The sequence below is a fragment of the Antedon bifida genome, chromosome 7, assembly GCF_963402885.1.
Source record: "Antedon bifida chromosome 7, ecAntBifi1.1, whole genome shotgun sequence".
Taxonomy (NCBI): domain Eukaryota; kingdom Metazoa; phylum Echinodermata; class Crinoidea; order Comatulida; family Antedonidae; genus Antedon; species Antedon bifida.
The window spans coordinates 10,314,635-10,339,034 of NC_136232.1; the positions used below are offsets into that span (position 1 = coordinate 10,314,635).

The following is a 24,400-nucleotide window of genomic DNA, read 5'->3' on the forward strand; positions in this document are numbered from 1 at the left end:
AAACTTTATGTGACAAAAAAATATGATGTGCCCATATATGGACACGATGATGTCATATCACTACCATATTTAGGCATATCACTACCATATTTGGGCACATCACACTTTTTTTTTCTTCAATCAATGAGATCACACATTTGTCACAATCGTATGCTCATAATGATGACGTAATAATACGCGCGTTCATTTTTAGTTGAAAGGTGTACAGTAGGTAAAATGAATGAATGATTGAAAATGACGTAGAATTGTACGGGGCGCCGTTCTATACAATACTACACTAAATGTCATAAACGGCTCCCCGTACCATGAAACATACGACATGTTACAGCTTTGCTAAAGATAGTATCTTTATTGATCGCAAATAGTAAATATTTATAACCAAGTCGAAGGATAGTAGTGGGTATAATATTTTGTAAATAAAATATGTTAGATTTGCATGAGTAAGAAAATAATTATTTGTCTAGTTTATTATAAAGATGTAATAAATAAAGATGTACCATCTGTATATGGATGCTATATTAATTGTTAATGACTGTATAATGGAGGCTAGATGTGTCTTATATTAAAGTTTGAAAAAAATGAATTCAAAGAGAATTTAGAGAAAACAAAACAGAAATGGAAACAGCGATTTTTAGTCGGGTGCAACACGACTCTACAGCTAGCTCACTATGTCGGTCAGTTGGTTGGTCTGTAAACACTTGAGCACGCGACTGTAATGGCCTTGTTAGAACCTACGTACAGTAATAGGCCTACTTTGAGTGTAGGCGAACTCTGTCCACAATGAAACTTAACCTTTATAATTTGGTACCAAAATCCGGGATTTGACTAAAATAATGATAAAATGGACTTTTGGAATTATAAACAGTTATTATTAATGTAGTTAATTCCTTCCTGCTGTATTCGGACAGCACCCGACTACTGGAACAACAAGCGAGCTGCAACACGCAGTTTGGCAAACGAGAAATACGTTGACAATTGAACAATGTATTTTAAACGAGCAATGGACAACATATTTTTTGACAAACGAAACGATAAAAAATCAGGGAAGAGTGTCTCTGACAAAACGTATTTTGGCCAACGAGGAATATACAACGTATCACTCCAAACATTTATTTTATGACTTATTTTCACTTTATTTTGAATTATTTTATATCACAAATCTACTATATAGGCCTAAGAGTTGTGATAACTTAACCACGTAAACCTCTTAGAAAGTAGGAAGCCTGTTTCCATTTCTCCCCTGACTGGGGGTCCATTGCTTCCGTTTAAGCCCTTCATTTCTTTTTAGCTTAGTCTGAACATGGACCTATAAATTAGTTTTATAATTTATAGGTCCATGGTCTGAACATGGAGAAATGGTCTGAATTAAGTCAACACACACAATCTCTCTTTCTTATCAATTTTCGTCAGTTCTTTACGTTCATCATCTCAGTGTATAGATCAGTTTCTCTTATACGTATTAAATAGGCTATTTAACGTGGATAATAAAACATGTTAAAAACAAGTTTCGCAAAGACTGCCTGCACAATTACAGATGTATCGAAATGATAAGATGCATGCACCTAATAAAAATAAACCCAGGGTTCCATTCACAAGTCACTTGTATGCTTTGGAACATTACTGTCTTGTAGTACTTTCAAAGTCCGATTGTTAATCAGTCATCGGAGTTAAATAGACGTGGTGGGTTGTTGCTGATTTAGATCTGATCAACTGTTTGAAGTTATAGAACTATATTATATTTTGTAGGTAAGTATAGAACTCTGGCAACGGTTAATCAAATAATATGAGCCGAGGCATAAGGCTTTAGTATAACACACCATGTACGCTCGAGTGTAACATATTCCAGAAATAATTTGAATTAGAAGTAGGCCTATAATACAAAACATAGAACCTTCCGTTCCGTATTAGGCCTATAGACTATAACTTTCTATTGTTTCGCAGACATAGGATACCGTACACTTTAATTCTTACCAGAAAAGGCCTAAAGCAATAGCACATAGCCTACACAGTAATGTTTTTGTCCACAGCACAGTAAAACATAGGGATGGACGGTCCCATGATTAGATCCATAATGTAGGGTATGATAGGACAAGGTGTCAGTGTGAGACTTTACCACATTTCAATTTCAAACGAAATGGGAAACACCAACTCATTATTAATATGCATTATGTGTGATAGTGATGAATGTGTTATTTTTATCTTAAATGTTTAGTATCGATCAATATTCCGTGGCAGTCGTCTGCGGTGGTGATCCTTTCAACTGGTTGCTATTCTGGTGAAACATGTCTGCAGTAACGAATAAACGGTTTGAAGATCAGAGAATGGTCGACGGGGTGCTCCACGCTTGTGTGACGTCAGACGAATTGTTGGAAGCGGTTAGAAAGATGGAGATTCGAAATGATGATATTATTGTTATGACACATCCTAAAGCAGGTATAGGAGATAAATATAGCGAGCGGGACGATACAAATAAAGAAGGGGCGGTTAACAGACGGTGTAACATTCTACGTCACTCATCACGTTACATAATACCGTCCCCTTCGTCTATAATAACGTTTATCAATTATAAAAAGAAACAACATACCCGTTCATCATCTAAACGTAATTGTTGGAGAGTACTCCATATATTCATTACGTTGTGCTTTGTCGTTGCATTGCGTTTAATAAAGCTTGGTTCCAACTAGGACGTAACGCAACAACGTAAGCAATTTAACCAATCACAATCGATGGATTATCCAAATTTTCGCTTGTGATTTGTCAACAACTAGCTTGCGTTGCGCTTCTTACGTCCTTGTGTTGCGTCCTAGTGTGAACCAATAGTGTGACTTAAGCATGTGAACTTATTACGGTTAGACGCTACATTAACAAAGACTTCACATTTCTTGACAGGAACTACGTGGATGCAAGAGATAGTGTCTGTTCTATTCTATGGTTGTGACTTCAAAAAGGCAGACAGCAAGAGCATCAGAGATCGATTTTTGTTTCTTGACATGCAAGAGTTAGATTCCGATGTTGGACCTCACGAAGTCGCTGATAGTCTGCCGTCTCCCCGCTTAATCAAGACTCATTTACCAAAACAACACATGCCAGAACAGATGTTGACCAATAAAGCAAAGGTAGGAATTTGTGTCTTGTGCATCAACAATGCATTGGCTTACAGTTTTACACGTTGTGTTGGATATCTACGCGCGCGCGTATGGTCAGGCAGGTATGTATCAATGGGTGGTAGGCCTATTGGCTCTGACGCGTCACACCTCTAATCCCAGTGAGTCGTTGAGCTGCAAAGGGATCAAGTACTAAGCGTACTAACAACAGGACACTGAGCTCGCCTTGCCAAGATAGGAACTCGTAACAGTCCTCTGATCTTATGTATGGCTGCGACAAATACCAATTATTGTACGGCACCGTACCTTACGGCATTCTCCACACGGCACGCGGTGTCTGTTAAGGTGCGTGGAACTGATCGTGTCGCGCACTGCCAAAGATAAACCTTTTGATCTCCGGAGCTCAGCATCCTATTGTTAGATTGCTTTAGTTACACTATCATGGCACATCACGTTGTTCCGTCAGCGTTTATTGAGTCTGAGCCCACCAAATAACAATTATTATTACATTTCTCACATTATATTTTGTATTAGGTTGTTTATGTAGGACGAAATCCAAAGGATAATGCAGTTTCTATGTTTAATTTCTCTAATGCAATTTCTTTTATGCGGACCTACGAATGGGATGATTTCTATACAGACTTCTGTAACGATAAAGGTATGTTACTTAACAATATACACTGGCGCATTTGATAAATAGAACAACGAAATAATACTTAATAGAAATACAAACGTCAGCGCCATAACTTTACGTAAATGTTACGGTACTTCTCCGTGTCAAGCCTTGTGTTTAACTAATGCTTGGTTCCCACTAGAGACGCAACACAAGGACGTATTGCAACGTAAGTGAGTTGACCAATCACAAGCGATGGATTATTCGAACTGTCGCTTGTCATTGGTCAACACGCTTGCGTTGCGCTTACGTCCTTGCGTTGGGTCCTAGTGGGAACCAAGCTTAAGTTTTATTTTGTTTTAATTTTTTAGCCCATGGTGGAAGTTGGTTTGAGCTCAATAAGCATTGGTGGAGTCGGCGCAATGATGACAATGTACTATTTTTAAAATATGAAGACATGCACAAAGTATGAGTTTATTAGGCCTATTGTAACGGTTTCAGAAATTATAATTTTCTGGTGACTATGGAAAGCCAAATCCGCCAAAAACTACATGATACATCTAACAATAATTCATTCGTAAAAAATTCAAACCATCCATCATCTAATATCTACACCATCCAATACAATATGTGACCATCTACCATCCCAATTACACTTTAGCTTTTAGCGAGCCCGAGGCCGGCTCGAGGCCGGCTCCGAGCCAAAAGTGCACAAGTGTAATCACTAGCCCAACAGAATGATGATTAAATTGATCTAGATCATGACGTAATGATAACTTGTTTTTATTTCAGGATCTGTCAACAGCAATTGTAAAGGTTTCTGAATTCTTCGGTTGGCCTATTCCTGATGGCAAACTAGATGAAGTCGTGAATCACTGCACGTTTGGAAGTATGAAAAAGAATCCAAAAACAAACTATTCAGACAGCGCAAGTTTAGATGTCAAATCGACGCCATTTATGAGAAAAGGTTGGTAGTAACTTTGCGAGGATGATTGTGACAGTAATAAAAATTAAATCAAATAAAAAATAAAAGAAAAAATATATACATAATACAGAAATAAAATAAAGAAAGAAAGTAAAAAGATGATTTTATACCATACCTAATAATTATTTACGTTTATGTGAAATCCGATAAAACTTTTCTACAAGATACCTCGATATTTTCGATTGTTTATTGACCATTAAAACGTTTTATCAATATTTGTCTAGGAAAAGTTGGAGATTGGAAGAATTATTTTACGGTTGCACAGAGTGAAGAATTCGATAAGATGTACGAAGAAAAAATGAAAGGCACGGGTCTTGTATTTGATTATGAATAATTATAAACTTTCGATATTTAATATTGAAACAAAACATTGTTTTAAATACTTTTACAAAAGTACTAACATTTATTACTAAAGTATTGTTTTTGGGGTTTTTTTTTTAAATGAAAATAAAGATATGCTATTTACTTTTTAGAGTCGACAAAGCATTGCATTTTAGTACATAAAACAACGTATTGTATTATTTTGCTTTTCGACTATTGTTTTGTGTGCTTAACCATAATGTATGGGGCGCCCTCATTTAGGATCAAAAGTTTTAAGATTCCCATGGACAAAATAGCACTAATATCAAACTTAAGCCAATCAGACTGTAGAAAAGTAGTTATGAATTAAAAACAAAAATAAGCCAATCAAAGGAACACCTCATGGTACCCTAAAACGTCACGTGATGTGTATAGGCTTGTAAAATCCCTTACGCCGTGTTGTTAGTGTGTAAAGTCGGGCTGAGCAGACGTCACATTTTCAAGAGTGCGTAATTTTCAAAGGATTTTTTTATTTTGTTTGAACTTAAAACATTTCATATTATTATTCATTTCTTCTTTTAATAATGTTTCTTATTATGTTATTTTGTATTGTTTGTAAATTTCTTTATGTTGAGAATAAACTTCGATATTATTTATAATTATCTGTAAATTATTAACTGAATAAACTCATTACAGTACAACCTTATTTTTCTTATTGTTATTTCTGTCATTCATATTTTCACAATTAAAGTTCAATAATATTGTTTATGTTTTTCATTGATTGTTACCGTATAGGCCTATTTAAAACAATTTAAGCACTGTCTACACTATCAAACTTTAGTGTTACAAAAAAATGTGATGTGCCCATATATGGACATGATGATGTCATATCACTACCATATTTTACCATATCACTACCGTACCGTATTTAAAAACATCACACTATGTTTTTCAAACTAGTTTGATAGTGTAGAGAGAGCTTAAGACATATTGTCAAACTCTATCATAAACGTGGCAAGCATATTCACATTACAATAATTTCTGATATTATTTTGGCTTTTATAAAATATACTAATTATCATTTCAATAAATAAATGTGTCAGTCAGTCTGAGTACGACGAGAGTTTGACCTCATAATGATCACCAATCGATTGATAAAACATCGATAATTGGTTTATGTTCTTAATTACATCATCACGTGACATGTTCGTTTCTCATGCTTCGGCGTTAAACATTCAATAATATTTGCTAGTAATGCGTCGCTGTTTCATACCAATAAAACACATTCATCGCTTAATGAGTCTGTACTTTATCACATAATTAATATGCTCACTGAGTGACGTAGTGATTACATTGTATAATGATGTATTATACGCCGTGCTAATTTATATAGCTTGCTTATGCTGGCATTCAATCAGACAAGATCGAGATTGATATAAAATCATGGACTTATAAATTTATATTCCATGATAAAACCATGGATCTAAGTTATAGGTCCATGATAAAACTGAGGACCAACACCCATGCGATACACAAACTCATACAATACTCCGACTGAACAGCATAATAACACACAATAATTCACATGTAACTCCCTTATAAAATCAGAACATTGAATTAAACTGTTTTGCCATACACATGCATGCTGTATAGTATACGGTACCTGGGCCAAACTATACCCTTTGAATATATCCGTTAAACGGGTATATAACTGGCACGAAAATTTTAATCGACACAAAATAAACTGCATCCATATACGTCATAAAAACAACTACTTACAACCCCTCCCCCTTCCCCCAACCCTGTTTGCGCGTACATAAACTGGAACGCGTTCGGCTAAAAATTGACACAGAACTACCCATGAATCACAACTTTAACTGTGAAGTTTATACAAAGGTTGTTGGCATCAGATAGTACAATTATGATTGGATGACATCAGCTAACTTCCCGAGTCTTCTTCCCTTTCCTGCGCGCTTTATTTTCATTTAGGCTAACAGAGTCCTTGATTCTACTCTAAGTAAAATATGTAGAGACGCACTTGCTGTATTAGTAGGCTTGTCGCTACTGTCCAATCACAACACGTGATTTTCTCGAGTGAAAGTCGAGGAACGCAAACATTTTCTTTTATCTTTATTATTATGATGGTTCTCCCAGTTTAGTTTATTTCAGTGGTATAACCGTTTTATTACATTTTTATACGAGCAATGGCTTTTCTAAATCAATTTAAAAAATTGAATTTGATCACGTGGATTGCACTACAAATACGCAATGTGAGGCAATGAAAGTCTGGAAGAAAACTATACTGATTAATAATTAAAATAGTAATGAACTAAATAAACAGTGAGTTCAATGTTTTGTAGTATTAATATTAAATTTGACTTGACCTGGAAGTGATTGAAGTTGTAAGTTGTAATCCATTCCTTGTCTTTCCGATAAAAGCGAAAGTTATGAAAAAAATAATATTTGTGAAGTACTTCTTAAAAGTGACGCGTACACATGCATACACACACAACAGGAGGAGAGAACAGTGTACAGCTATACTACCATCTGAATATTATTAATAATATTCAGATATTATTATTACATTAAAGCTCTGTCTGCACTATCAAATGTTATGGGCACATCACATTTTTGTTGTCACATAAAGTTTGATAGTATAGGCCTAGGCAGTGTGCACTTTGTAGTGTGTAGTTTCCACAAAATCTCATGGAAATCATAGTGTCTGTGGTAGGAGGCTAATGAAACATTTAACTTCGTAGATACATTATTATTTAGGCCTATATTGAAGATGAAATAAAATAAAATATGTAGAGGCGAATATAAACAAGGGCCTCGCTAATTAAAGTTAATTAACTAGTTACAAAACAATTTGTAATCTATATTTTTAAACATTTTCCATTAGTTTCAGTTGTCAATTGTGATTTTTAGACAGTGGGACAGAAATTGGCATATTTTAACTATTACAGTAATTTTAGGCCCTATATTCTATGTCAATTTTTGGATGGGAAATTTTAATATGGCATATGCCAATGTACAAAAACCTTTTTTTTTACACTCTCAATTATCTTGTACTCATTATTTCATTACTATATTTAAAACAAAAAAATTGATACAAAAATACATTTTTCGTATTCAGATTGGCTATTAATATTATAAATAGCATTGAAATGAAATGCACATTATTTGTAGTGCATGTCTTTGGGTAAGACGCGTTTGCATTAGGATGTGAAGAGAGGAAAATGCTATAAACCCAATTACTGAATTAAAATCAATTACACCATGAGTGATGAACTACGTTTTTATTTGGCCCACGTTCACTATCAGCTCGGCCATTATCTAAATCATTTAGAATAAGCAGGCTTACTTTTTTTTTAAGGGAATCCTTCCGCAATTGTTGTCACATTTTCAACCACCCCCTCCCCCACCCTCCTCCAACAACCCCCAATCCTTTATTTTTTTTTGGTTTTGGTTTTAGCTTATCCAAACAACTGTTTAAACACTATAAAAGAAAAATTGAATTTGGACTAACTTATAAATAATATTATATGAATCCACCGAGAGTGATTTTGAATCTACTTCATTTTCAGAATAATACACTAACCTATAATGAGTATCTCAATCACATGCTAACGCGGCATAGCCTACTGTGTCTCATAAAATAATTACTGAAGTCCAAAGTTGTGTTTCTGTTTGCTTCATCGTTTATAAATAGGTCTTTTATTTTTAGACGATTTCGGAATTCCATGACCTAAGGGATATAGCGAGTATCGAACTGAGTACAACTTAACGAGTGGCCACTCACCCTTCCTAAGCAAACGAGGGATTCTAAAGCTTCACAATGCATTCACCCCTGTAATCATTTACATTCATTTGTAATAGTTATAAAGCGGCGTTACATTCATATGCCTTTTATACACACAGACTCCCACAGTCTTCAAAAGAAGCCGCTATTATTTACGAAATTTGTTTACTTATTTACTGGTGTCAACGATAATTAACCTTCCTGTAATTGACCAATCAAGGATGGTATTACACCTCACGTGACCTCTGAGTGACCTTGCTTAGCATTTCTCTATCTAAAATGGCGGACCAGCTGCATTGTCTGAATTGAATTTTTAACGTAGGAAATGCAATCGAATCACACCAAAGGATGTATTTTGTAGGTACGTATTGTATTAGTAATATTTATGTAATTATTACGTAAATATCTCTTGTCCTGATAATGGAATGCCATAACGATACGCTATAAAATTGGTAGAAGATTTTGTCTCGAGTTTTCGCAGTATTGAAAGTATTGTTTACTGTGTGTGTGCGCGATGGCATGTTTGACCGAGGCTCAGCTAGCTCTAGGCTCAGTACACATTGGTAGGCTTTTATCATTTTCATTCTATCGTTTTGTTTCAACGATTTTTAATCGATCGAAAGATCAAGTAATAAAAAGGCAAAGTAGTCAACGCTCACAATTAATAAATTATCGGTGTTTTACCACGTATAAAAGTTAAAACATCGAACGAAATTGGTGGGTTTTTGAAATTTGGCAGGTAGCGATTGATGACGAAAACATACGCGAAACTGTCCCGCCGTTTGACTTGACTGATCGCTAACAATCAGCCAGCTATGGGCCTACAGAATTTGCATTTTATTTTATTCCATGTTGATCTGGTTTGCATAAGATAAAACATATTAATGGGATCATATATATTATTGTCTCTTTTTGTCATTTATTTATTTGTATTCTGTGATGATAATAAAAATAAGAGTAGACATCACAGAATTGAATGAATGAAAAATGTGTTACTTTGAAATTTAAGGAGTGATACAAGATATTTTGTAGGTAGGTGCAGGGGTATAACCCTGTGCAGACTAACTACACTATGTTAGTGTACAAGTTGACAAGTTGTCAAAAACTATTGAAAAGTTGTCTACATGTCACTTAACCTATCTTTATAATGTTTAGTAGTGAGTTTTTTTATTTGACAACGGCAACAAGGAGATGACCAAAATGCCAATCAGCCCAAGTCTACTATTTGTATTTGTTATCCTCTTGTATATTTTAATTGATGCATTGCATGTTTGGAAGCTGTCATTGCTACAAAATAGCAAAGAATTGACTTCAGTAGTAGTACTGTAGCAACAGTACAGTAGTTACTGTATATAATTACTAATTCAGTGAAGTACTGTAGTAGTGGAAGTACTTATCAGACAATAGGATACAGGATGTGGGATCTTGGGTGCATGCCCATTCATAGATTCTGGATAAGAGACTGAATCTTTGGTATTCCAGTATCCATGCAATGTCACCATTATTGTAAGACTACAATTTCATTTATATTTAATCTAGTAAATGATAATTAAGAGAAAATATAATTTTAGACCAGTGTTGTCACAGTATAAACTTTACACATGTTTACTGTTCTTTGACCTTTAACCTTTTCATTCATTCATTCATTTTATTTATACAAAGCAAATTTCAAAATATGTTGACAAAATATGAATCAAGTTAATATAAATGCATTGTATCTGGAGAAAACACAAATAAGCTCAAAGAGCTTTACGACAGGTTCCACCAGGAAAAAAGTTATATAAAAAAATTTGGATCAATGTTCATAGACAGAGACAAACAGGGGTTACAGACGGTACATACACTACGCAAGAGACAAAGTATGGACGAAGACAAGACAAACAAACAAAAAAATAAAAAAATAAAAAAATAAGGGTAAAAGAGGTGTTTGAAATAGGTCAAAATTTAGGTGAAATATTAAGTTGGTTTGTATTTTGATATTAGGTATTTTTTGTATTTTGATTTAAATATGATGAAACTATAATCAAATAAAGACTTGTTAAGGGAGTTCCATATTAAGGGGCCTGTGTGGATAATTGAATTTCGGGAAGAGTTTCGATTTAGGTTAGATTGGACGTATTTGTTTGAATTTCGGGTATTATATTTGTGAAGCTCGTTATTTTTTTGAAAAAATCTTTTTAAGGTATTAGGAAGTGTGTTATTGGAAAGTCGATACATGAAAAGGGCTGTCTGTAATTTGTTTATGTCAAAGATATTTAGGGTGTTTAGATCATGGAAAAGTGGTTTAGTATGAGAGAGATAATTTGATTGGGTACATATACGGACTGCCTTCTTTTGGAGTTTGAATAGTCTGTCAAGTTTAGTTGTTTCAGTACTAAGCCATGGACAAAGAGTTTGATGCTTTGAATCTGTTGCTGCCCAGACAGTGTTACAATAGAAGAGGTGAGGCAAGATGAGTGTGTTGTACAAAGAAGTGATGATTTTAGGAGGTAATGTAGATTTCAGTTTATTTAGTACACCAATGGTTTTGGAGATATTATTGGAGATTTTAGCTATATGAAGCTTCCAGTTTAATTTGTTGTCTATTTGAACGCCAAGAAATGATGTGCTTTCAACTTGTTTGATAGGGGTGTGATCGATGTATATATTTGCATTCGGATTGTTATTAGTTTTTTTGTTAGTGGAGAAGTGAATGTAGTTTGTTTTACTGATGTTAAGGGATAACTTATTTAGTTTGAACCAGTTTGAAACATTGCTGATTTCATTGTTGAAGGTTCTTGTAAGAGTGTTGAAATCAGGATGGGAAAGGAAGATATTGGTATCATCAGCAAATTGAACATATGAAAAAGAGTTTGAAGCATGAATTAAGTCATTAACATAGATTAAGAAGAGAAGGGGGCCCAGAATGGATCCTTGAGGAACGCCGCATGTAACAGGAAGAAGTTCAGAAAAGTGGGAGTTATAGGAAGTAAATTGCGTTCTATTATTCAGGTAGTTCGTAAGAAGAGAAAGTGGTATGCCTCGGATGCCATAATATTTAAGTTTTGATAGGAGGATTGTATGGTCAATTGTATCGAATGCCTTAGACAGATCAAGAAATAAGCCAATGGTGTGGTAGTTTTTAGACAAAGCGGAAGAAATTGTGTTTTGGGTATCTAAAAGTGCAAATTCAGTAGAATGATTAGGCCTGAAGCCGTATTGATTGCTTTGAAGAATGTTGTGAGAAGAGAGGAAGTTGTAGAGTCTGTTATAAATTAGCCGTTCAAGAATTTTAGAAAAACAAGATAATAAAGATATTGGGCGGTAGTTGGCAAAATAATGGGGATCGTCCTTTTTGAAGATTGGAATGACTTTGGCAGTTTTAAGAGATGACGGGAATGTACCAGAAGACAAAGAAAGATTGAAAATATGGGAGAGGGGTTTGATAATGAAAGGAGCAATATCTTTGATAACTTTGGGATCGATGTCATCAGGACCGGGGCTTTTTCCGTTTTTAAATTTGGAAGTGATTTCAAGAATTTCTTTACAAGATGTAGGAGAGAAAAAGATTGAGTTCTTAATTGGGTTCTTAAGATAGTCTGAAAAGTTACCAGAGTGAGCATGAATATTAGAAGCGAGGTTTGGGCCGATTTCTGCAAAGTAATGGTTAAATTTGGATGCAATGACTAGAGGATCAGTGAATTTAGTGTTATTATGTAAGAAGAAACTAGGGGTTTTTTTGTGGATGTTTTTGCCAAGAATATTGTTTATTGTTTGCCAAGTTTTTTTTATATTACTTTTATAATTGTTAAATTTGTTAGCAAAATGCTGTTTGCAAGATACCTTGATCAATCTAGTGAGTTTGTTTCGATATGTAACATAATTGGTTTTATTAGTTATATTAGGTAATTTGATGTATTTTTTATATAGTTTATTTCGAGTTTTAATTGATTTTATTATTCCTGTTGTAATCCAAGGTTTGTTTAGTTTCCGATTGTTAATTTTCTTTTTGGTCATAGGCAGGTTTGCATTATATAGTGAGGAAAATTTGTCAAAAAAAATATCATATGATTCGTTAGCAGAATCACTACGGTACACCTCATTCCAATTTGTGGAAATCAAATCGACTCCCAATGATGCAATAGATTTTTCGTTGATTTTCCTAGAATAGTAATTTTCTTTTGTGATGTTTTGTTTTTTACTATTTGGTTGGTGGGAGTTTTTTAGTATTTGGAAAACTGGAAAATGATCGGTAATGTCATTGTAAAGGATGCCTGGGGTGATTTGTTGGTCGAGGACGTTTGAAAAAATATTGTCGATTAGGGTAGACGATTTAGTTGTGATTCTAGTTGGCTTGTCAATAAGGGGGTAGAAGGAAGCTGAGTACATAATGTTTAGAAATTCGTTTGTGGGACCATGTATATTGTGCTTCATAAGATCGAGATTGAAGTCACCACAAATAAATGAATACTTGTTTTCTTTATTTAGAGTGTCTATAGATTTGGAGAGGTTATCAAGGAATGGATGGGTGGGGCTACTTGGTGGTCTATATACAATGCCTACTATACTGTTTTTTGGTTTCGTATCGACTTCTATAAAAAGAGATTCATATGTTGGGCTAGATGGTAGGCTTATGTCATTTCTAACTTTATAATTTAATTCGTTTGAAATGTAAAAGGCAACACCTCCACCTTTACCGTGCAGGCGATCGGATTGTACAGTAGTATAGCCATTGATATGAGTGAGGGGAGGGGGAGTATTATTATTGTCAAACCATGTTTCACTGAAGGCGATGATTGAGAATTTATGGTTTAATGTATGAAGATAATTTGTTATAGAGTTTATGTTTTTAGTTAGACTGCGGGAATTCATATGTATTATACTTAGATTGTTATCTATGTTACTTGTTTTGGCATTGAATGTATCGCTTAGATAGTATTCACATTTTTCGTTGGAGTTTGTTGTATCATTATCATAGTCAGTATCGTTGTTTATTTCAAATGGATTAATTTTTAAATTTTGGAGCTTTAAGAAATTTATGATGTGATCATTTTTAAGTTGATTTACTTCGTGTTTGAATTCGTCTTCCTCGATTATGTGATTGAAAGGAAATATTTCACTGAGACACTTATAGCAATAAAAATCGTTTGGGATATGTCTATATGGTTGAGATGTTGGAGAACAAATTGAGTGGGCGGGCATGTTACAAATAGCGCAGTTGATTTGTGTGTCGTTTACCCTTAAACACTTATTACAAAACATACATAACATTGATATACGTTGATATTGTAAAAGGAAAAAAAATAGTAATTACTAAATTAATGCATATGCATGTACACACATAAAATATATTGAAGATTTTAAATGTACGAGTTATCAGAAGAATGAGTAATATTGCTATAATCGCACATTCAATACATTAAATTGCATAATATGGAAGTTTTGAATTTAGGCATCTAGGTTGGTTGTTTACTATTAATTATACTATTTATTTATATATTTGTAGTACAGTGAATAAAAATTAATTAAATTACAATGAAACAAATATCGTAGTAGTAATAATTGTAATACGGTGTACGTGTTTCATAGAGTAAAATATTGATATTGATAGTAGTAAATATTGCTATGTAGGGCCTTGATAGTCAACAATAAATAGATATATACTATTAGTACAATCAATTATTTACCTTAGTTTCAATATCCAGTTACTACGAGTATTAAATAATACGATCAAATGCAATATTGCAATAAAAAATAGTAACAAAATGTTGGAAAAGTCATTAAAGATAGTACTAGTCGAATAATAATAGTACTACCTTAATTTTGAATAATTACAATGTGAACATGAATTTTCTTTTGGACACATAATATACAGTATAAACTACTTTGTATGTACAGTAGTTTCCCTCCAATTACAGACCATTTTTGTGTGATGTACAGTACTGTATAGTACAGTAAAAGTACTGTCAATTTACTATACAGTAACCAATTGTTAATCCTCTGGTCCTAAAAGTTTACAGTACTGCAGATTATTCATGACATTTTTCAATCACAATCAATTAGACCTACTGTCATTTAACAATTAAACACAATTATTTTTTCCCAGAAATAAAACATTATAATTAGAACCAAACAAGGAAATTAATTGTAAAGTAATTAATGTGAAAAAATAGTTTCATTAATATATCAAGCATAAAGTAGAGTATTGCTGACTGACATACAGTATATTCACTTATAATGCACTGTATGATTGAGTTGCACTACTTGTAACTAGCTTTTTAAAAGTTGCCCTAGTTAAAGACATAGTTTAAAACCAGTTATACAGTAAGTTTCTACAGTACAATGCAGTATTACATGTCATTCTAAAATAAACTAGAATATCCTCAAATCTAGTCAGCAATTTCACGAAAATTGATCGGCACCGAATGCATGAAAGAAGCATGGTTTGCATATAATTCTCATAAAATCTCTTTTCTGAAAGGTCACTACAGTGCCATAAGAGAGCAGCGTACCCTGCAAATTTTCTGTGGCAGCTCCAACCTCAGAAACCCCCTACAGTAAATCTAAATGGACAGCCATTAAAAGCTTGTTGAGGAATACCGAGTTATTTTGGGAGTCCCCTGAACTTTTTGTAAACACACCGGAACACACCCACTACTAAATAAAGGTTGATATACTATAGTAAGTACTACTAGTAAAAGGCTGAGTGAAATCTTAGTTAATAAGAATAGAGAGATGGCAATATTAGTGACCAGTGAAAAATGGCAACAGAGGATGATGACTTAGTACTGTAGAAGACTGAGAAAACTTTACTGTATACTGTAAGAATAGGGAGTACGTTATGACAACATGAAGTGAGTGACCAGTAGAAAATTGGTGAGGATGAAAGCTACAGTAGAAGGCTGAGAGTAGCGTTACATTAAAAGTCTATCGATACAGTATTCTTCAGGCTACTTACTGCACAGTGTGTAACACTAACGACTACTGTATGTGAGCTTGTTCACCATACTCACCTAATAGAAACCTTATCACAATACATTTTTAGAATTCTTCATTGTTACTTGATTTCCAGGAATTAAGTTGTCCTGTGTAACATCTTAATTAACCAACAAGATCTGGTTGGATAAATTTCTTAATTGACTGAGATATTAAATCAATTTAATTAATCTTAAAATTGATGCTAATTACTTAATTAAGTTGTTTTATGAATTGTTCACAACTCTTGGCATACTGCCATTAGATATAGTATAGTAGTAGTAGTGTAAATTATAGGTTTCATGTTTTATATAACTGCACTGGGTTGCATACTGTATGGATACTGTAAGTCAATCCAGGTACCTGATTAATATACTATACATAGGTGTAAAATATAGGCCAACCCCACTACCTTGTACATATGTACTTTAATCATCATATTATACTTCCCCGTACGTACCCATGTATTGTTAGACATGCAATTTTTAGGTGGATGAATTGGTGTAAAAAAAATAAAAAAATACAGTAAGCTCAATTACTGTAGATATTACACTACTATAAATTTATGTACAGTATGTTTTTGATTTTATATTCATGAAATGTGCTTACTTTGTTTTACAGTATATTTTACACAATAGTTTTCGTATTAAATATGTGTTAACACTGGATTACTGTATTTAAATAATTTTCTTATATCATATGTTGTGATATTATTAAAGCGTATTCATATTATTATCCATTCCCTTGGACAAATTCAAAAACCATAGAATTGAATAAACCAGAAGAAGCAGCTGTTGAAATACAAAATAATTGTATTGATCAATATTTATATCAAGCTTTGCATTTATTTATAGTACACAAAACACTGAATACCTACATTCATGTTAATGATATCTACAGTATTAAAACAGCAGGCCCTGCTATAACGTGTGCTTGGGCAAGTTACAGAACACTAAGTAATACCGAAATTCATTTGTTTTTAATGATACTGTTTTGTTATCAGGCAAGTTACACAAAAGTGTGACTCCAAATCATTGAACATTAATTGAATTGAATTCAGTTTGGTCCTGTTTCTGCTGCATAAAAATAACTGGTTAATAACCGTGTGAATAAATTAACCCCAACTTCTTGGGAGCAGAAACAGCATAAATTTTCAAGAACAGCAGCCTGAAAATAAAAACCCCAATCGATTCAGTGTTAGACACCATGGTGTCTAACACCGAATCGATTGGGTGTTTAACCGGTTATTGCTGTGCAACTTTTAGCTGCAACGCAAAATAACGTTTTTTTTTATTGACAGCTGCTGACCTTGTGTCATCTAAACTGCAGTAAAGTTTGAATTGACCGCCAGTGCCCATTGTATTTTGGGTACTGCTAACGATTTCGTTGATGACCACCCACTGATTTAAACGGTTATTTAGGAGCAAAAATTGATGCAGTCAATATAAAAATTATATTTTATTTTTAAACAAACGGCGCTATGCAGCAGAAACAGACCCTTTGAAACAGGCCTGCATCATAACTAGTGTAACTGTATCTAAAAGACCACTGTCTTGTGATGTCAGTTTACTGTACTACTGTATCTCTCTGTTCCTCTGTTAAATGCTCTTCATTTTATTTTTTAGATGCAGGTTTGATCAGTATTATCTTTCCTCTCCTGGATACCTTGATCTGTTAACATTCTAAACTCCTAATGTAAGTACACTAGTCCTTTTAATTAATTTGAAAATAATAGATAGATAACAAAATCAATGCCACTTATTATAATGTTCTTTACTCTCATTGCTTCGTCCTTCGGATGGGATGTTCAGCATGTTGTCCTGTGTACTGAACACACTAATTGTATTTGGTTGTAGGGAGTTTGTTGTGGTTTAGTAAAAGAACACAGTAGCACATGGTCTCCGTGGCTCTAATTATGTAACATGTTCATAAGAACATATTATTAATTTGTCTAGATTTTGTTTTTTTTAAAAATACATTTCTTATTTCCATGCACCTTTGTTACAGAAAAATAGTATAGATTTATCCTACTAATACCCTGTATATATCATTCAATATTTGTAATATTATTTAAAAGTACTGACAATGAGTACAATACTGTCTCAATGCTTACAGTAATTGGATTCACAAAATGCGCTTTAATGTATATTGGCGCATAATAATTACTACAAAATATTACTAATTTGTCAAAATCTATTCCGAACAATTGTACTCGACTAACAACAGCTTAATTTGTAGTTACAACAAGTCTTATATATTTAGTACAGATCAATTATCTGTTTACACACCCAATCAAATTAAACATAACAACAAAAGATAATATTTGCAGAAGAGAAATAATTATTATTTGAATTCATTAGCCATTTGGGAGTGATCATTGAATGAAACATCATCAAAAGAGAAAGATATCCTCTCCGCGGCACTACCACGTTAATTAATGCGTATCTGCTATTCCGTAGGGATGCGGTCTGTATCCCAGTAATGCTCATTGAATTCGTTCGTTGTTCCGAGGACACGCTTATTGCAAACCTTGCGTACTCAAAGAAATGTGCGTTAGTAGATTGGTTTCAGAATTATAAATGCTCGTCGTCGATTTAAATCATTTTAGTGCGCTGTGTATTAATATTACTAACTAATCATTAATAAATGAAACATTCAATAGTCTTTATTATTTGCATATTCCATAAGAAACGTACATTATTAAATTGGTTTTAGAATTAATGAACAGTACATCATTTCAAACAATCTTTTCACGGAAAATAATATTACTGTATACAGTAAAATGGTAAAGAATTTTATCATAATTGTTAGTTTAATGATCAAGAATTTATTTTATTTAAAAAGTAATGTAGTTTTTTAATGATTTTTGTGCTTTTGGTGTCTATTAAATAAATAAAACAACAGATCAATGAAATAATGGATGAACAATAGAATACAAAACAATGAATTCATTTACATACTGTAAGTACAGTATGTGGTAGTTTAAAAACAATGATTTTCCTGATATTTATATTACATGAAATACAATACTGTAGTTACTTTTTTAAAATCATCTTGATCAATTCTGTCTTTTGTAATCATTCGTCCTATTTTTTTCATTTGTTGAACATTCAATTTTTGTACCCAAAAAATAATAAACAAATTATTTGTATTTTTATTTGTGTGAAACGATGAGTTAGATATTTTATCAATACATTTATACAGTACTTCTATTTTTTTTCATCATTTTTTCATTTAATTTTTTCCCAAATATAATTTTACAAAATTATTCTATTTTTATTTGTGTAAATAGAAAAGTGACATGTATTATTATAACATTGTAATTTCTATTTGACTATTCACAGTAGACATGCTATAAAAACTGAAAACTTAAATTATGTTAAATATGTTTAGTTGCGATGCTTAGAATAGACATTTCCAATACAGATTCAGAATTGCTGTTTTACCGAATCTATAATGCATATCTGATCTTTATTTGTGTAGCAGTGACTCATCTAATATAAGAATATTATGGTAAGATAGGTCACTTTGATCTAGTTTTTTAAATGCATTTTATGCATGGATTTTGCTGTAGTTCAAATTCTGTGTTGGTTCTCAGTGGCTTAACAATTTAAGTATAAGCTTCCATAAATAATTAAATTATTCCATTAATTACTGAAAATTACATTTTTATTTTTAATTAGAAAAAAGTTAAAAATTAATGTGTTAAATAAATTTATTAAACAATTTATTTAAAATGTTTTTAGAAGAATACATTAGGTTGCTAATGTAATAATAATCTATACATTTCTTACAGAATTACATATAAATACTAAGTAACTATCCCAATGAAATAATATATTTTTTCAGCAGAGTTTTAATTGCTACTTATGTAGTTGATACTTAGTTTTTAAATCCTAGTTTTTAATTGTTACCGTTTGTTTATCATGTATAAATAGCTAATTAAAGTCAAATCAAATTGCATACAATTAATTACTATTAATCATGCAAAAATGTCATTAATTTCATTGGAAAATAAAAAAGAGTTAATAATTATCCAAATTTATAACTATAATAATAACCTATTTCAGTTAGACTTTTGTTACACACAAAAGCGAAGGATGTTTTTTAATCATTTTACATCGTTTTCATCTCATCTGAACAAACTTTATAGATTATAACATTAACAGCTTTTTGTTTACAATCTTAAAGCTCTGTCTACACTATCAAACTAGTTTGACAACAAGTTATGATGTGCCCAAATATGGTAGTGATACAGTATACCCAAATACTGTATGGAAGTGATATGACATAATACACTATCAAACTAGTTTTAGACAAAAAAAGTGTGATATGCCCAAACATGGTAGTGATATGCCCAAATATGGTAGTGACATGTCCATATGAGCACATCAAGTTCTGTGATACATAGATGTTTTGTACATTTCCTGGTTTTGAATTGATTTACAGTAGTCATCTTCTATAAAGTCTTCCAGTTGCATAATTTAATTTTAACTCAATAATCAGGTTGTCTCTCTTTTCTTCCTTCCTACTTACTTAACATTTACAGTTTGAATTCTTAAGTTCAGAAAAGCTGAATACTTGCTTCAAACTTTATGTGACAACAAAATGTGATGTGCCCATATATGGACATGATGCTGTCATATCACTATCATATTTAAACATATCACTAGCATTTTTGGGCACATCACACTTTTTTTGACAAACTAGTTTGATAGTGTAGACAAGGTTTTACAGACTTATAAAGCAATTTCTGTTAAGGGGTTTTCCCCTTTTATTTCAAATATTATAGGAAAAGGAAATCAATTAAAAAAGTTATTAATGAATGAATAAGATAATGAACAGAAGTACTGTAAGAATGTGTTGAGGTTTAAAAAAACCGCAAGCTTTGTGGTCTAGTGGTGTGAATGCCAAGCTACTGGAGGTTCGGATCTTATCCGAAAAGTACTTTTATTGTAATTTAGTGAATATACAAAGATGTGTAGGATTAGGACAAACCGTTTGTTCTACACTTTGTTTTGCAATTATTTCACAAATATAGAATTAAAAAGAAAGTCAACAAATTTAATTTGTAAGATTTGAATCAGCAGGTCGGAAGCATAAAAAGTCAGAAACTGTGCTGGATAGTCTTATGCATTGATTCACCTAGCTATACGTTGCAAGGGGAAATATGGGGCTTCCTATGCCTGTAAGGGTAAGGGCTATTAAGGTATGCAGTTCGTCAAAGTGTACTGTACAGTAAGCTGTGAGTACATCTGTGTATTGCTCATTTGTAGATTCCACTATCATGTCAATGAGCTAAAAGTATAGAAACTTGTTGAGTTTGTTTTAGTTACTGGCCTATTATTAATTTTGTTTAATTTATAAATAATGTTTACAGACTGTGCCATTACCCAATAGGAGTGTTCAACAGATTTTCTTCTTTTTCGTCCAGCTCTTTTGAGAGAGCTACTGTATGTTGGTTTATCCAGGTGAGCAGTTCTCAATAGAACACCATCACCTCCAACACCACTCTTGGTGTGTGTACTGTAGCTTTATCAGTTGCAAATGTGATATACGGTAACCATTTTAAAAATAAACGCTATAAATTCTTTTATGATGCGTCAGTTGGTTTAGCAATTATTTGTAACCAAAAAATGATGTTTTACCTAAAAAATAATTAGTTAACAAAAACGTTAACTAAAATTGACATACCAAGTTTGTAGTACACTACACGATTTAGGAACTTTTATGTTGGTTCGATGTTTTTTTTTTTTAGGTTTGCGGGGTTTAGCAATACCCATTTTATAATGATAATTGTCACTTTTACAAGACATAAGTCATTAAACAGCTTCCAATAATTCTTTATGAATAATCATTAAAGAAGATAAAAAATAGAGAGTTGAATGGCTGACAGATCAATTATTTCTTTACCATTTTACTGTATTTATCATGCAACAGTAGCGTCATACAATACAAAACAATAGCTTATTGTTATCTACAGTAATCCAACTATTGTTATTTCATAGGGTGTCTATCATTATACCTAATTGGTGATAATCAACAATTTATCATTTGTACTTAACAAGCTAATAAATACCCAAATGACTGCTGCTAAGTCTGAGCCTCAATAAAAGATTTTATACCGGAAGAATCAGGAAATATTCCAATGCAGATTGTCTCTGATGGCGATTTTTGTTCTATTTTTATCAAAACTACACTTCCTATAAGATTAAGATGGTCGTAAGATGGAACAAAAATGGAAAAATTTACTCTCTATTGCTAATGCATAACCTACAGTACATAATTGATAATTTTCTAAATGTATTTATTTAATGTATTTTCTCTGATTCAAATTGATACACTATAACATTCTATTTTTATAGATTTAATTTTTCAATTTTAAGGCCATGTGGTTTTTCAGTGTACATATTTCATGTACTTGTAATATTATTTCATTAACAATCGTTTAAGAAAACAAATAAATTTGTCTTGTTTTATATATAGCCAAACTTACTCAGCGTATTTAAACTGCAACCGCTCTCTTTCCCAATAAAAAAGTATGAAAAGAAATAGATTTATAAAAATCTTTAAAAAAATACTTTGCACAAGATTTGAATGTACCGTATGACCTTTGATTGCAACTAAGCATTGACCTCACCACCACCTCTCTGTTGAGCCTAGGTCACATGCTTTGTAATCTTTATTTTATAGGCCCATTGTTATTTACCACAAAATAACTGCTTATAAATCTGCTATTATTAAAATATTTTTTTGGTTTTCAATTTCTTCATACATCATTTTTATTTCCGTTTACAACAAGGCCTACCTGTATGTTCAACCGGAATGTAAACAAATAAAAAGTCGCTAAAACATAATTAATTGAACAAAATGATGGAACATTGATGGAGCTAATGTTGTGTTATCCTCAATGTCGAAAAAAGATTTTGGATTCATCGTCTAGACTCTCATGAGTCACCAGTCTTTGTTATATCAATGAATTGTCTTCGGTAAACTTTGGCGCCACCTAGTCTTCTTTTCCTAATATTTCCCTTAAATATTTAGTCATGTCATGTACGTTATTGCATTGTTTCACAGTTATCATTTTAACTTTTTTGGTTTTGCGATCCATATCGATTTAGTTGACTCATTCACCGGGGCGATGTTCTAGGAAATGCAGTGAGGAGTTGATCAGGTGTGTGTGTGTGCGCGAGAAAAAACATTTGAAATATCTGCAATAATGTTTTTGTTTAATTTAATTTGAAATAATTAAGGAATGTTATTTCCACTTTTGATAAAAAATGTAATTGTATAATTTCTATGATACTAATGAAGTCAATGATATCTTCAAATCTCTAAATGGGTGAAAATCCTATTTTTGTGTGATTTTCCATTTTGAATTGTTCATTGTATATATACAGGTATATAGAATTTTTTTGTCTGAAATAAAGTAATCAATCAATATAATAATACATAGTTTTCTATCTGATAATATAAATTAAACTGATTTTGGTTGTTGAATATATAATAATCTAACCATACATTACGGTGTTTTTTCATCTTCATGTTTTAAACTAAGCCAAGTACAATTATAGGTTTATGTCTAGACATCATTTTATCCCATAGATAATTTGATTTGATTCCATAGATAAAACGGTAAAAGGGAAAAAACTGTAGAAGGAAGGTTTGTTGGGCTGTTATAATCCACAGGAGGTGGCTCGTTGCTTAGACTGACTTGTAAGCAGTCGCCGCCTCCTTAGCCATTGTCTCATATGGAAGTGCTTGTTACTTGGCCTTGGTGGTATGTTGGTACAGGTAGAACTTGCCAATAGGCCAAGGATATTGAATAAAGACTAGGTACTGTACACATGGTAAAGCATGAGAATTTAATATATATGCAGCATCTTACCAATTGCACACAAATATTATACTGCCATTGGTATACCTTGTGTATTGTTGATATGCTGTAGATTGTAGTAGAAGACAAAGAGAGGATTTGCTCCTGTTTGGCGATGTGCAGTACAGTACATACTGCAGTACTGCTACAGATAAAAAGAAAGGGAAGTTTGAGATACATACATAGGTGGTAACATTTTATATAGGGCCTGTTACTACCGTAAGCAAGAGAATTACAGAATTAAACATATTTTTGAAAGTATGGTATTATTATCTTGTCCACAGGAACTTGTCCATAGGAACCGATTTTGAATATGGTTGTTAAGAACCCCTAATTCCAGTCCCTGACATCAAATAAATTTGTTTAATGGTTTCTGTGGAGCAGTTTTTAGCTGAGTAGTGAAATGCTTTTTTTTTTTATAAATTGTTTTTGTAGACAACCTGGTTTATTTGAAATTTTCCAATTGAAACAAAAAAATACTGGAAACATTCTAGGAGGTTCAAGAGTTTTTTTTTTGTGGATGCTTGATATTGATAACAATTATATTGATTTTTGTTGTTGATTTTTTAAAGAATTTAGCTATTTTTCTATAAGCAGAAGCTCTGTAATAGTTTAATACAGATTTATATTTATGAATTAAATGACAGATTTATAGTTGCTATATTTGTTCTATTCTTAAATTAAAGAATATTTTTACCTTCTTCATAATAGAATACTCCATGTGGTATATTCTCCTATGAACATATATAACAATGGTTGAATTTTC

The 24,400-nt window shown here is 32.5% G+C and overlaps 2 protein-coding genes across 3 annotated transcripts in view; both read left to right on the top strand.

Moving 5' to 3' along the window:
- Nucleotides 1–2,212: 2,212 nt before the first annotated feature.
- Nucleotides 2,213–5,098, top strand: LOC144847502 (sulfotransferase 1C3-like). Its single transcript, XM_078703900.1, has 6 exons — nt 2,213–2,433; nt 2,890–3,116; nt 3,639–3,762; nt 4,089–4,183; nt 4,510–4,684; nt 4,927–5,098. The coding sequence occupies exons 1-6, from the start codon at nt 2,283–2,285 to the stop codon at nt 5,034–5,036; spliced, it is 882 nt and encodes a 293-aa protein (XP_078560026.1). The 5' UTR covers nt 2,213–2,282; the 3' UTR covers nt 5,037–5,098.
- Nucleotides 5,099–9,058: 3,960 nt separating this feature from the next.
- Nucleotides 9,059–24,400, top strand: part of LOC144847482 (uncharacterized) — a 46,286-nt gene continuing 30,944 nt past the window's right edge. The window contains exons 1-2 of one of the 2 annotated variants that reach the window (XM_078703871.1): nt 9,059–9,165; nt 17,384–17,453. The gene's annotated coding sequence lies outside the window, so the exon portion shown is untranslated. The other variant, XM_078703872.1, reaches the window with a different exon arrangement.

Coding starts and splice junctions, on each gene's coding strand:
- LOC144847502 (XM_078703900.1), top strand. CDS start 2,283: ATGTCTGCAGTAACGAATAAACGGTTTGAAGATCAGAGAATGGTCGAC. Junction 3,763..4,088: donor AGACTTCTGTAACGATAAAG/GTATGTTACTTA, acceptor TTAATTTTTTAG/CCCATGGTGGAAGTTGGTTT. Junction 4,184..4,509: donor AATATGAAGACATGCACAAA/GTATGAGTTTAT, acceptor TTTTTATTTCAG/GATCTGTCAACAGCAATTGT.